General features: G+C 35.7%; 1 protein-coding gene across 2 annotated transcripts in view; it reads right to left on the bottom strand.

The window, feature by feature from the left end:
• SLK (STE20 like kinase) overlaps nucleotides 1–15,871 on the bottom strand; it is a 61,436-nt gene that overhangs the window by 30,858 nt on the left and 14,707 nt on the right. For both annotated transcript variants that reach the window (XM_005566362.4, XM_005566363.4), the window contains exons 2-4: nucleotides 7,674–7,838; nucleotides 5,858–5,906; nucleotides 5,366–5,515 (exon numbers count right to left, since the gene is read on the bottom strand). In XM_005566362.4, the coding sequence (XP_005566419.1) occupies nucleotides 5,366–5,515; nucleotides 5,858–5,906; nucleotides 7,674–7,838 (364 nt within the window). The remainder of the gene's footprint in view (nucleotides 1–5,365; nucleotides 5,516–5,857; nucleotides 5,907–7,673; nucleotides 7,839–15,871) is intronic.

The raw sequence follows: 15,871 nt of genomic DNA, 5'->3' as shown, positions 1-15,871 counted from the left end.
AGTGTATGTCTTGCTAACTTCCTCATAAAATGATATTGCCAAGAAAAAACTGGGAACCTTATGTTTTCTGATTTAAATTATACAGAACAGTAACATTACAGCTTTTTCAGTTATTAATCCCACCTTTTCAGCTTGGAGTTCAGACAACATTAATAGCAACATAAAATTGCTATTGTTGCATAATTTATCTCATGCCATAAATGCACAAATTTTTAAGTTTCACATTGGACGCCACAATTCTCAAAGTTGAATACCAAAAATTCAGTATTTGATGCTCATGCCTAGCACAGAGTATACACTCAATAAATGGTAGCTACTATTAGCCATATTCACAATTCTAACCTTTGTTGTTTTTGTTGCAGAACTCTTAAAGGTCATGCAATTCTGCCTGAATTACTTTTATCTATTATATGGTTCTTAGGGATAAGATTGTTCTATATATCTGTGTTGCAGAAATGGAAGGTTCTCTGGATGTATTTGTAAATTAATAAAACAGAAATTACAAATATTTTAATTGTCAACTAACTAAATATTATTTAGAATTCCTAAACCTTCAGTATATTTATTTTTAAGGTACACATTATTTTACACAAGTTTGTCCCTATATTCAAATAAAATTTCAATATATTTACAAAAAGAAATGCCCCCAAAATTGATCAAAACTGTAACATCCTATTTCAAATTAAGCTAGGAGACTTTTAAAAATGATGAAAAACAGGCCGGGCATGGTGGTGCATGCCCGTAATCTCAGCACTTTGGGAGGCCAAGGCGGGCAGATCACGAGGTCAGGAGATCGAGACCATCCTGGCTAACATGGTGAAACCCCGTCTCTACTAAAAAAATACAAAAAAATTAGCCGGGCGTGGTGGCGGGCGCCTGTTAGTCCCAGCTACTCGGGAGGCTGAGGCAGGACAATGGCATGAACCCGGGAGGCGGAGCTTGCAGTGAGCCAAGATTGCACCACTGCACTCCAGTCTGGGCGACAGACCAAGACTCCGTTTCAAAAAAAAAAAAAAAAATGATGAAACAAAAGAGCCATGTAAATCAGAATTAGAAAAATTCTGAAAGGTGACAGAACTCAAGAAAAAAATTTTAAATTAAGAAAAAAATCACTTTAGAAACAAAGGCTAAACTAGGGAAAGCAAGAGCAAATAATACAACAAATTCATACCCATTACCACTTCACACCCAGTAGGATGGCTATTATTTTTAAAAAAGCATTAAAAAAAAAGTGTTGACAAGCATGTGGAGAAACTGGAAGCCTTGCACGTTTCTGTTAGAAATGTAAAATGGTGCAGTTGTTATGCAGAACAGCATGGCGGTCCCTCAAAAAAATTAAACAGAATTACCGTATGATTCAGTAATTCCACTTCTGGGTGCATACTCAAAAGAATTAAAAGCAGGGAGTAGGACAGACATTTGTACACCAACATTCATAGCAGTATTATTCACGACAGCCAAAAAGTGAAAGCAACCCAAGTGCCCACTGATGGATGAATGGATAAACAAAATGTGTTATATACATACAGTGGCATATTATTCAGTCTCAAAAGGGGAAGACATTGTGAAATATGCTACGACATGGATGAACCTTGAGAACATTATGGTAAGTAAAATACGCCAGCCACAAAAGGACAAATGTTGTATGATTCCACATACATATATACCTAGAGTGGTCAAAATCATAGAAACTGAAAGCAGAATGGTGGTTGCCAGAAGCCGGGAGGAGTGGGAAATGAGGACTAAGTGTTTAATGGGTATGGACTTCAACTGCTGCCAGATGAAAAGAGGTATGGAGATAGGTGATGGTAATGGTTGTATAATAATGGGAATGTACTTAATACCATGGAAATATACACTTAAAAATGATCAAAAAGGTAAATTTTATGTTGTGTATATTTTCCTACAATAAAAAACAAAGCAAGCTAAAAAAGGACTTGAGAAAAAGTTACCAGCATGGGCAATAGGCAAAGACCCAACAAACAAACAATAAACGTCTCTAAAGAAGCAAGTCAATGCAAGGGAACGGAACAAATGCTCAGATCTGTAACTCCAGAAAACCTTCCTGGGGGGGCAGGGGGAGGGGAAGAAAGCACTTGAATATTATAAGACCATAATATTTATTAGAAAAGACTGGTCAAACTACCGGTCTTAAAAAAAAAAAAAAGTTTTAGCATCTAAGCAAAAAGAGCACATGACTTACAATGGAGAAGAAATTCAGATTATCAGACTTTTCAACAGCAACACTTCATGACTGAAGAAAACAAAGTAACATATTTCAGATGCTGAAGGAAAGAAATGTGTGCCAAGGATCTGTTATCCAGCAAAACTAACCTTGAAGTATAATGGTACAACTGTTATCACTATGTAAGAATTCAGAGAGCCCTTTCAGAGGAATCTACCAAAAGCTGAGCTTCAGATAACCAACACGACCAAAGACACATCAACATAAGGAGTGGTGGTGAGCATTAAATACAGAAATGAGAGTTAAAATGAATTATGAGGTATCCTAAACCTATCAATGTCCTTGAGAACCAGAACTCTCAATATAGAAGAAAGGAGATGCACATGTATTACAGAAGTTAGATTTTAAAAACCTTTATCCCGAATTTGAATAGGAAATATATATGAACTCATGAGGGGTCTAGCTCTGTCCTTTGAAAAGTCCTAGAACAATGGCCTATATAGAAAACTGTAAGCATCTCTTACACCAGATTGTGGTCTTGAAATCTCTTACACCAGATTGTGGTCTTAAAAGAAACCAGGGCTTCTCGAAGAAATGGCTGACTAGCGGGGTGCAGTGGCTCACACCTATAATTCCAGCCCTTTGGGAGGCTGAGGAGGGCAGATCACTTCAGGCCAGGAGTTCCAGACCAGCCTGGTCAACATGGTGAAACCTCATCTCTATGAAAAAACAAAAATTAGCTGGGCATGGTGGTACATGCCTGTAATCCTAGCTACTCAGGAGGCTGAGGAACGAGAATCCCTTGAACCCAGGAGGTGGGGGTTGCAGTGAGCTGAGATCAGCCACTGCACTCCAACCTGGGCAAGAGTGAGACTCTGTCTCAAAAAAAAAAAAGGAAAAAAGAAATGGTTAATTACAGGTCTGACACAGAAAATACAGAGATGAGCCCGAAACATCTCAGAACTGTCAAGTGGGCTATCAAAGATTACTAGTCCTGTTAAGAAGATTAACAAGCTGACACAAAGAAGACCCCACTGACTAAAGATGGAACGTGAGCTTCAATAAGAATAAAAACTGCAATGGATTTGAAACCCACCAAATAAAACTAAATCCACAAACAAACAATATTTTCTAAAACATTGGTCATCAATTGAGGATAAGAGAGAGCCAAGTCATTATCTTCATTACTAACTTTATAATGAATGAAAATAATGAAATAATTGGTGTTTATATCAAAATCAAAAATAATGAAAATAAAATAATGGAATTCGTTTTGCAACCCCAAAAGACAGATGTGTAGGCATTAAGCCTCAATAGCTGCAACATCAAAAAGGGGCACAAAGCAGACATGGTGTGCCTCCCAGTGAAAGAATGCAAAACCACCTGTAAGTCTTGCCAAAGGATCAGGCTTGAGAATGATCAAGCCTTTGGATTCATCTGCCAAACTGAAGGAAATACAGAGAGGAACCTCAATCATCAGGAGTATGCAATAGCAAAATGTAGTTTGAGGGAAACACTACAGGCCAAACAGCCCAGGTTCCATGGATCAGTGTTTCTTTCATTATTAGCCCCTCTAAGGAGTCATTGTAAACATTGTTTTCAAGTCGCCCCTCCTCCCATAAAATTTTAATGCCACAGATACATGTTATATCTCTTCACGTACTGGGGCCTTTGGAAGGGAACAAACCATTGTAATGTATAAGGATTTTTTTGCCCCTAAAGGACTAATTTTAGCCCCCATGTGGGTGATATTGCCCTCATCCCCCCCATTATACATGCCATAATATAAATAAAAGAAAGGAACGGGGGAAGGTCTGTAAGTTAAGAGACTTCAAAAACCCAAGTTTTATATCGGCAAGTTTAAACCCTAACATCTAGAGATGAATATTGGGTGACAGAGCCATAAAGAAACACAAGGAAGGAAATAATATAAAAGTCAGGATAAAATGTGGAGAAGAGAAGGGCAGTGGCTGAGATGGGCATACAGAAGAGCTTCTGGGGTACCTGCCGAAGTTCTACTTTTTGATCTAGGTAGTGACTACAAAGCTATGTCTACAAAGTACTAAAGTTAAGCTACACAATTTCTGGTGTGGTTTTCTATATCTGTATTTATTTCACAATCAAAAGATTAAAATTCACTTTGGGAGGCCCAAGACAGGAGAATCACTTGCACCCAGGAATTCAAGACCAGTATGGTCAACAGAGCAAGACCTCATCTCTACAAAAAAATTTTAAAACTTAGCCAGGCGTGGTGGTGCATGTCTGCAGTTCCAGCTATTAGGGAGGATAAGTTGGAAGGATTCCTGGAGCCCAGGGGTTCAAGGCTGCAGTAAGCTATGATCACATCACTGCACTCCAGCCTAAGCAACAGAGCAAGACTCCATTAAAAATAAAAATTAAAAAGAATAAAATTTAGTACACCATCTGTTTAAATGTCTTGACAAAGTAAAGTGAAATGACTATAATCACTGGTATCAACTTGGCTTTTGAATATATTTTGTCCTTTGAATAGCCTTTCAAAATATACAAATTCGGACTTCATCTCTAGACTTTTAAAAAAATTCCTATCTTGGGTAAATTTAAAGAGGGCTATAACTTCCATAAAACCTACATCTAATTCTTCTTATGAAGGTAACATTTCTTCCCTCAGTATAAAGAGTAAAATTAAAAATTCTAGTCCTTATATTTAGGTATTCTCTTCAGAACTAAGATTACTTTGTTAGTTTAGTCAATGTACCATTATCAATAAAATAGAATAGAAAACTAAACATAGGGGAAAAACCTCACTCGACGTGAGCTTTGGAAATAAAGAAAAAAACTGAGTTAGCAGCTTTACATACTATATTATGTTCTAAACATAAAACATTTACAAGTATTAAGTCTACATACAAAAATTTAAGGGTACAAACTTGAAACCGGTCTTTAAAAAGCTTGCCTTTTTGAAAATAAAAATTCATTCTTTCTTATCTTCTTTTTAAAACATTGAATTAGGTGCTGATATTTTGGAATTATAGAAAAATGAGTATTTATCCAAGAAAGTGTTTTTTAAAAACTAGAATGGAGTTAGTTCTCCATGTTTCACATATTTAAGTAGTAATAAAACCACATTAAGTCACATACATAAAGATGGGAAATTTCAGAGTAGAAAATTCAAATGTTTTATTTAAGTGAATAACTTACCCAATTTGATATCTCCATCTAAGGTAAAGAGAATGTTGCCAGCCTTTAGATCTCTGTGGATGATCTTATTATCATGTAAGTAGTTCAGTGCATCTAAAGTTTGTTTGCAAACTACTTGTATTTGGGACTCAGTTAATGGTCTCTCAAGTTCTATAAGGAGAAAGTAAAAAAAAATCTGCTTTTTATGCAGTGAAAAGGTATTAGCAGGCTATATGCCTTTCTGTATGTATCATCACTGTCAAAGATCATATGCAGTGAATTTATTTTAGAAGAACTAAATATCTACAAAGATTACTTTCTTGACACGCTCAACATTTCATTTTAGAATTTTACTATAATTATCCAAGAATATAAAAACATAATTGAGTTGATTTAACTTACTGAACTTCACTCAATACTTATATAGTTGAATATATTTATATATGTTTGAAATTCTTTAATCTTATTAAGTATAGTTTAAGATATGAACATAAAGAACAAAAAGGTATTTACCAAGCATCACAGCATCTACTGCTCCACCTGCACAAAATTCAATGAGGATCTGCATGCAAAAAAAAAACAAAAACAAAAGTGTGTGTCTAAAACTACACTGAGTTTTGAGTTTCAGTATTTTTTCTTCAGCTTAGCAAAAAAGATAAAGAAATAGCTATCAAATAATCTGGGTTACGGAAACGATATACTAAACGAAGATTTTGTCAAAAGAGTTACAAATCTCAAACAATACACATTTGAGAAAGCTCATCGTGAAAGTATGGGCATTTTTGTTCATTGACATGGTTAGTGTCCCTGCTTCTCTAAAATTATCAGGTACAGAATTTTCATTTGGTATAGTACTGCAGAGCCATTTGGTCACCAATGAAAGATTTTATTACTTATATTTTTAAAGGCAACTTGTGCTTTAAGTGAACAAATATACATTTGTTATTTTAAACTGTATTAAATAGGAATAAATCCTGAAAATATTTATACAGAGACTTTTTAGCTAAAAAAAAAAAAAAACAAAAACAAAAAACAGAATACATACATACAAAAGCTTCAGATCCTAGCTCAATTATTTTACCTGCTGATAGGTGACTATCTTGACTTCCCTGGTAAGATATAACACCATGTACCTTTCCTTCTTAACCCTTACCACAGTTGTAATTTTATATTTATTGTGATTATTTGATTAATTAACATTTATGTCTCCCACTAAACTTCCCCTCACAGTTGTCTAAATTTTAATTGTGCAATAGTCCCAAGTAAAGGTCTTATCTGTTTATTAACTAGTCTAGGTGTTCATTTGCATTATAAACTTTGGAAATACTCTGCCACAGCCCTGAACAATAATTTCAGAAAACACCACATTAATAATAACTATAATTTTTAAAAATAACATATTTTTAACTAATTAGGTAGCTTCCTGCCTTTTTTACCTCAGCATAATGCTTTACTTTTTTTTACAGGTGCTTGCCAATTAGAAATTGTTTTCAAATTCATTATATTATTCAGAAAATAATTTGGGAGGTAGATCATTACTCATCCTACAGATGAGTAAACAGCCTCATAAAAGTTAACTGACTTATCCAAGTTCCGTAAGTGGCAGCACTAGGATAAAAAAATATAGACCTTTAGGCATCCAGTCAGGTATTCCTTATACTACTTACTCTTCTCTCTCATAAAACTTTGCTTCTTCCTTCAGGAAGAAAGACTGAAGCTCCGTTTTAAAAAGTCCCTCTTGGTTAAACTAATGTTGGTACGGAACAAGTGATTGACAGATTATTACAATGAATATGAAAGTTTTATTTCTATATCTACTCGTGCCTTAATATTTTCTGAAAATGAATTTATACATACAGCTTTAGCCATCACATCATGCACTAAAGTTGAACCTGATAATATGATAAATATTTAACATTTCTAGTATTTTACAGTTTATTATAAGATTTACAAAAAGTTTAGGATAAAAAATTATAAACAATTTCTAAGAGAAACTTTTAAAACTTTTAAATGATTAAATTTAAATTATAAACAAGGACATCTAATTTCATATTTTAGTAAATTTATTATTCTTAACCAAATGTTTCCACCCGGATCCAATGTCAAACAATCACGATGAAATTGTACAATCTGAAACATAAATCTGAACATCTGTTGAAGCTGAGAATAACTTTGTTATTACTCTCTTATTGGCAGATCAACTCTCATTCAAGTGACACAACTAAATAGAAGAGATAAGACATAAAATAGGTTTTAACAATTCATAAACATCTCTTTAGGACAATTAACTCATTTTGGCTACTCCTTTAGATCAAGAGAAAATACTTACCCAAAGATTGTTCTCATAATAGAAGGCATCTAGAAGTTTGACTATATTTGGGTGATCACAAGATGCTAATATATCAATCTCCACCATGTAATCTTCAAGTTCTTCTTCAGATTTAGTGTCAATCACTTTTGCAGCAGCTAAAACACTGGTCTCTTTATTCTGGGCCTGAAAATGAAAGTATCGAGGTGTCACACTTCAAATGCATCGTTTTCTAATTTTTTATTATTTTAATAGAGTTTAATTTTTAATTCATATTTATGTTTAGGCTGTCTTTTAAAAATAGTGTGTCAAGAGAATGAGAAGACAAGTCACAGACTGAGAAAATATTTGCAAGACACATATTTGATAAAGGAAAGTTTTATGTTCGCAGCAAAATTGTGTGGAAAGTACAGAAAGTTCCCTCGTACCCCATGCATAACCTTCCCCCCCGATCAACACTGCATACCAGAGTGATACATCTGGTACTATGGATGAACCTACATTAACACATCATTATCACCCCAAGTCCAAAGTTTACATTATAGCTTGCTTTTGCATCTATGGGTTTCAACAAATGTGTAATGGCATGTAGCCATCGTTATAATATCATACAGAATAGTTTCACTGCCCTAAAAATCCTCCATGCTCTGCCTACTCATCCCCTCCTTCCTCCAACCCCTGGCAACCACTGATCTTTTTACTGTATCCATAGTTTTGCATTTGCTTTTTCCGGTATGTCATATACTTGTAATCAGACTGTGTATAGACCTTTCTGATTAGCTTCTTTCACTTAGTAATACGTATTTATAGTTCCTTAATGTCTTCATGGCTTAATAACTCATTTCTTTTCAGCACTGAATAATATTCTATTGTCTGGATATACCACAGTTTATCCATTCACTTACTTAAGGATATGTTGATTGTTTCCCAGTTTTGGCAATTATGAATAAAGCTTCTATAAACATGTATGTGCAGGTTTCTGTGTAGACATGTTTTTCAACTCATCTGGGTAATAACCAAGGAATACAACTGCTGGATCATATGGTAAGAGCATGTTTAGTTTTTTAAGAAACTGCCAAACTGTCTTCCAAAATGGCTGAAAGAGTCTGCATACACACCAGCAATGAATGAGTTCCTGTTGCTCCACATCCTCACCAGCATTTGGGGTTGCCAGCAAGCATGGCTTTCACCAGTCTAACAGCTATATAGTAGTACTTGTATCTTTTCAATTTACAATTCCCTAATGACATATGATGTTCAGCATCTTTTCATATACTTATTTGTCAAATCTTTGGCGAGGTGTCTGTTGAAATCTTTTGCCCATTTTTTAACTGGGCTGTTCATTTCCTAAGTGTTAGGTTTCAAGAGTTCTTTGCATATTCTGGATAACTTTCCTTTATCAAATATGTGTCTTGCAAGTATTTCCTCAGTCTGTGGCTTGTCTTCTCATTGTCTTGACACACTATTTTTAAAAGACAGCCTAAACATAAATATGAATGAGTGCATGCTACGGCTATGCGCTGCACTAAGCGCTCACATGCACAGGGGACAGCATTTCGAATCACAGCCTCTGGGGGGTCAGACCACCAGGATTTAAATTCTGGTGGTTTTGCCATTTATTGGCTGTGTTGCTTGGGGCAATTTACAAAATCCCTCTTTTAGTTTCCTCATCAGTAAAAGTTACCCATACCTACACCTCACAAGTTCATGAGAATTAAGATAACATATATCTGCCAAGTGAAAAAAAAAACACAAATAAACATTTAATATAGTAGCTGGCATATATAGGAGGATTCAAAAATCTTAGCTGTAATTTCTATTACTATTTAATCTTCACAACAACCCCATGATATATTATTATCTCTAAAGGAGGATATAAATGAGCTTTGAGGGGTTAAAAGGCTTCCCCAGGTCATGTAGCTAGTAAAAGGCCAAAACAGAATTTAAATCCAGGTTTGTTTCCAAAGGCCTTTTTGCTGGAGGATGAAACCCATTTATGCCAGAGGTTGCAAAAACCTTTTTTGTGAAATTAACCCATTTATGCTGGAGGTTGCAAATTTTTTGTGTGTGAAAAATCAGACCTTGGCAATTACCTTGGGCAGTAGGATATAAAAAACTCCCACAAGCTTAGCACTCCAATAATGGAACACTAGGCATAATCATTACCCATGAAGGGTGGCAGAATACACCACTTCAAACATGCCACTTTGACATAAGGATCACTTTGAGTGAAAGGCACTTGAAAAACAGCAGATGCAAGAAGGGCATCCTAATCTTCCACCTTTTCTTCCTGAAAATAGGAAATAAAATGTTCCTGTGAAAGATGTCTTCTCTATCCCAGGAGAAAAGAAACATTCTTTGACAGGGGGTCATAGTCAAGAGAATTGTGTACAAACAGACCTTATTAAATTAAATGTCTTCCTTTAGCCTCCCCATATAACATATCTACTTTTCCACAATCGCCTCTCTTCTTTCAACCTAACACAAAAGCATGTAGGTTTTGCCATTTCTCTATGACTTCATTTTCTTCTGAGGGCCCCCATGTCACATAAAACTTATATTAAATTTCTATGCTTTTCTCTTCTACTCTATCTGGTGTCAATTTAATTCTTGGGCCCAGCAGGGACCCTAAGAGGGTGGAGGCAAAGTTTTGTGTCCTCTTACCCTTTCTAGTCTCCCCATATTTCTATCATTTGGTCATTTTTCCTTGTTCTTAGTACTTTAACTTTCCCGTTTTCTTTCTTTGGTTAACTTCTCACCACCATTTATTACAAATGAAAGGTTTCCAAATATGTAGTAGATACCAGGATCATTTTTTAACGTTAGGAATCATATCTTAAAATGCTAACTAGGTTGTTTTTATAAGACATTTCAATATGATATATGTTAACATCACTTCAGCAAAACTGTACTTATTACATTAAAAACAGATACTAAATTTTTTTAAGTTAATAAATGTTTCAATAAATAAATGTCTAAATCTCACTTTGGAGAATTTATCAGAAGGAGATAACTTCATAAAATAGAACTCACGCGGATACAAAAATACTCATCAAAGCACCATTTGCAATAGGGAAAAAGTGAATCAGCCTAAATGTCCATTAACAGGAACCTGCTTAAATCATGCAGTACAGTTCTACAATGGAAAATTATGCAGCCACTAAAATTAATTGACTGATGTCCTAGAGATTTTAAAGATGTGTCTTTTATACATGTGAATGGGTTGGCATGAAGGAAGAAAAATAATTCACACTAGATAATCTCTAAAATTCCTCACAGTAACAAATTCTATCATATATTGATTATACCAACAATGATGTCATTTGGTTTAATATAAGTAATAAAAGTTACATTAGAAAGAATAGTCCCTCAAATTGTTGCTTGAAAATAATTACTCATCAGGATCTGGTTCTAAAAAACTCTAAAAAAACAAAACTGAAATAAGTATTTTTATAAGTGTGTGACACTATTCTCTACACTAATATAACTGGGACATAAAGTATTTAAAAAAAAAAAAAAAAAGAGCTTATCTACCTAACATCTAAAGGCATAAAAATTCTTCACATAGGCCAGGCGCGGTGGATCACACCTGTAATCCTAGCACTTTGGGAGGTCAAGGCAGGTGGATCACAAGGGCAGGAGTTCAAGACCAGCTTGGCCAACATGGTGAAACCCCATTCCTACTAAAAATACAAAATTAGCCAGGCATGGTGGTGGATGCCTGTAAACCCAACTATTTGGGAGGCTGAGGCAGGAGAATCGCTTAAGCCCAGGAGGCAGACGTCACAGTGAGCCGAGATCATGCCATTGCACTCCAGCCTGGGCAACAGACCAAGACTCTGTCTCAGGGAAAAGAAAAAAAAAATCTTCACATAAAGGCTTAATGAAATAACTAAACCCAGGGTCCCCAACCACGGGGCCACAAACCAGTACCAGTCCATGGCCTGTTACAAACCAGGATGCATAGCAGGAAATGAGCAGAAGGTAAGTGAGCAAAGCTTCATCTGTATTTACAGTCACTCCCCATTGCTCACAATACCACCTGAGCTCTGTCTCCTGTCAGATCAGCAGCAGCATTAGCTTCTCAGAGGAGCATGAACTCTATTGTGAACTGTGAACTCTGTCATGAACTGCATATGCGAGGGATCTAGGTTATGCGCTCCTTATGAGAATCTAACACCTGATGATCTGTCACTGTCTCCCATCACCCCAAGATGGGAACATCTAGTCGCAGGAAAACAAGCTCAGAGCTCCCACTGATTCTATACAATGGTGAGTTGTATAATTATTTCATTATATATTACAATGTAATAATAGAAATAAAGTGTACAATAAACGTAACACACTTGAATCATCCCCAAAACATCCCCACATCCAGTCTGTGGAAAAGTTGTCTTCCACGAAACCAGTCCCTGGTGCCAAAGAGGATGGGGACCACTGAACTAAACAAATGTTAAAAACAAGAATGGAATAACAAATACCCAATCTTAATTTTAAAATATAACTTCTGTTGATAAAAAGATTTCAAGTATCAGTCATGATCACCTAAAATCACTGTGTTTATTTTCATGAATCATCAATAGAGCTTGGCCACATTACATAAACAAATGAGGGATTCTGGGAAACATAAGTTGTCTCAATGTTCCATACTGGCTTCACATCCTAAAAAAATTACACCCTCATATTACTCTTGTTTGAACAGAAGGTATTCCCTGCGTGGTGAGTACAGGAATAATTTTTAAATCTTAATTTATTTTCTTTCTATATTTTTACATTTTCTAACATTATATAGTATTTCATAGTGAAGAATATATTTTAATAAAATTTTCAGCTGGAAACTGAAAGACCAGCACAGAAAACAGAGATAATTTCAGTCCCAAAGAGGTGTTAGTCAATCAAAGGCAAACAAACAAACCAACAAACAAAAAACACGTCAGATAAATATGAAAGGAATCTAAAAAAACAAGGAATAAAAAGAAAAAATAATCACTGGGACTGATTCTGTCAATCTGGATGATTTCATCTCAAGGCTGAGGTATTCTTCCCCTACCAAAAGAAGAAGAGCCTAATTGTCCAGTGTGTAAGAACATTTAACCATAAAATGTAAAAACTAAATAACTCAAATTGCTGTTCATGAACATCCACTACAAGGCACTGGTCCAAGCTGTGGAAAACACAAAGACAAACAACACCCCAGTGAAATGTGCTCTAGAAAAGAAACGCAATACAGCCGCCCCCTCTATCCCCAGGGAATACATCCCAAGACCCCCAGTGGATGCCAGAAACCTTGAATAGTACTAAACCCTATGTATACTATGTTTTTTCTTTGCATACATATCTATGATAAAGTTTAATTTATAAACTAGGCACAGTAAGAAATTAACAATAACTAATCATAAAATAGAACAATAGTAACAATATACTATCATAAAAATTATGTGAATGTGGTCTCTCAATACATCTTATTGTACTGTACTCACCTATTTTCAGACTGCAGGTAGATAAAACCATGGAAAGTGAAACCTCAGATAAGGGAGAACTACTGCATAAAAATCTATTAAAAATCTCGGTCAAATCTTGACCAAAAGAGTTGATCTGCTGAAACCCATTCATTCTTCCAACAAATACTTACTGAGTGCCTTCTGTATGTTAGGTCACTGTTCCAGATGCTGACAATGTACAAACAAAAATCTCTGTGCTGGGGTACTTACAATTTTGGGGAGTGGACACTCAACAAATAAATTAGTATATTAGCAATTAGTACTGTGGGAAAAAAGTAAACTAATAAGAAAGATGAGGAGGCTGGGAGTGGTGGCTCATGCCTGGAATCCCAGCACTTTGGAAGGTCAACGTGGGCAGATCACTTGGGCCCAAGAGTTTGAGACCAGCACGGACAAATGCCGAAACACCATCTCTACAAAAATTAGCAGGGTGTGGTGGTGCATGCCTGTAATTCCAGCTACTCAGGAGACTCAGGCACATGAATCACTTGAACCTGGGAGGGAGGGGTTGCAGTGAGCCAAGATTGTACCATTGCGCTCCAACATGGTTGACAGTGAGACTCCATCTCAAAAAAAATAAAATAAAATAAGATGAGGAAATGGGGTATGGGAGTACACAGCCAAGAGTTTACAACTTAAATAGGGTAGTCAAGTTAGGTCTAACTGAGGTGATATTTGAGCATATTAACATCAATAAAATTCAATGATTATTTTAATGTTTTTAGGTATATAAATTGGAACTTTTAGTATTTTACAAAGAAATCAGTAAGAAAAATCTCAAATTATTTCAAGTATATTATCCTACATAGTAATATCCATCGTGCTATTAGAAGAGGTATGGATCTCTGCACTTTCCATTTTATAACTTATTTAATCCTTGTATCAGTTAGGGTCCAGACAGGAGGAAAATCACATTGATTATTTTAATAGAGAAAATTGAATAAAAACAATTACTAACTCTGTTGCTAACTGAAAAAATAATACAAAGGATCAGGGAGGTAACAACTACAGGCAAAAGCTACCACCCCTAGGACTATGGGAACAAAGGGAAAAGACTGGAATTATTAAAACTCAGAAGCTCAGAGGAAGGGTTCCACAGAGCTGAAACTCAGACGGACCTCTGAGGAGACAGTGCTGCTCAGCTGGTGCTGTTGTCTCTGAAGAGGGGTCCTGTGAGACTGGAACCCAAACTTTTGAGGAACAGGGTACCAACCAACTGGTGCTGGTGTTATGAAGGGTTATGATGAGGTTAGTTCTGTGAGTGTTGGAAAACCTACAAACTGTATTCAACAGCTGCTACAGAAAGAAACTGCTGATGCTGGAGCAAAAAATAAACTTCTATAAGGGTGATGGTCAAAGTAACAAGAAAGCAGACAGGAAGTTCACAGGAAACAAGACAAAGGTATAAGTCATTTCTTCCTCCTTCTCCTTGCAGCCTCCCTCTAGTGCTCTATACTTTTGAAACAGAAATGAGCTGCTAGCAAGGCAGAAATGTGATCTGCAGTCTTTGAACCAGCATCACAAAGTAAAGTATAGAAGGGAGTACTTGGAACTGAGATTAAGAACTGGCATAATCCTTCTAAAACCTACGAGCAACATAGATGGGAGAGCTAAGGTACAGAGTAGAGTAAACGTTTGGGTAATAAATATCCAAAGTTACAAAAAGCTATTAAATGAAGAGAGGGGAAACTGCACTGAAAGAAGCATATACTTTTAGGCTGTTGATATTGTTACCTGTTTTAAATTACATGCAAATTATGATCTCTTCAGTTCTGCTAGGATTTTGGTAGGAACAAGTATCAATATTAAAAAAGAATAAAATTACTCAACATCATTTAGCAAAGATACAGAGTTAACTCTCATTATTTGTGGTAGTTATGCTCTATAAAGTCGCTGCAAGCACTGAATTAGCAACTACTAAAACATTGTTCATAGGGAAATCCATGCACATACACACACCCCTCACATAGATTACCATATTCTTAAATCCTGAAAACAATTCATCCTGGGAGATTCTCCTTTCTTTATTTTACAAAAGAGAAATGAGGTATTTAAGTGTTAACTGACTTGTGGAAGGTCATCCCAAAAACAGATGTCAGACTTGGGATTCAAATCCTGTCCAACTGGCCCCACAGCCAGACCTTCTTGCACTTCACTACACTGCCCTCTGCTGTCTCCATCCTCTGGTCATCTCTCCATGAGAGGTGAAATCAAGGCAGTGTCACCTTGTTCAAGTTCGGCTGGGAACGTGCTTGTCAGAGGATTCAATTTTTTTTTGCAGCTTTGCGCATACACACAAATAACCAAATAAGTGCCGCAAGCATAGATTTTAGGACTACAAGTAAACTTTAACAGGTAAGCAAATTCACAAATACAAAATCTGCAAATAATGAGGATCAACTGTACATATTCTTTCCATAATTTCTGTAAAATATTACAGAAATCCAAAGATTATGTCATTTCCTGAATTCTGCAAAAGACAAAGAAATACATTTTATATTATCCTTATATTTTCTCCACATTCCCAAACTCTGTTTTATTTATATTGTTCTGGTTATGTATTCAAAATTTAGTCATTGGTCAAAATACATCAACAATGGTGTCAATAATAAGTTAAACTTGGCTAAGTCTGCAGTTTCCAACATGTTTTACCAATTCTCAGATCACACAGTTTTCCTGCTTATTTCAAGGACTTATTGACTCTGAGCAGCATGAATA

Source organism: Macaca fascicularis, chromosome 9 (genome assembly GCF_037993035.2).
Source record: "Macaca fascicularis isolate 582-1 chromosome 9, T2T-MFA8v1.1".
In the NCBI taxonomy this organism is placed as follows: domain Eukaryota; kingdom Metazoa; phylum Chordata; class Mammalia; order Primates; family Cercopithecidae; genus Macaca; species Macaca fascicularis.
The sequence above is the reverse complement of the archived record's forward strand: the minus strand, read 5'-3'. Positions and strand labels throughout refer to the sequence as shown.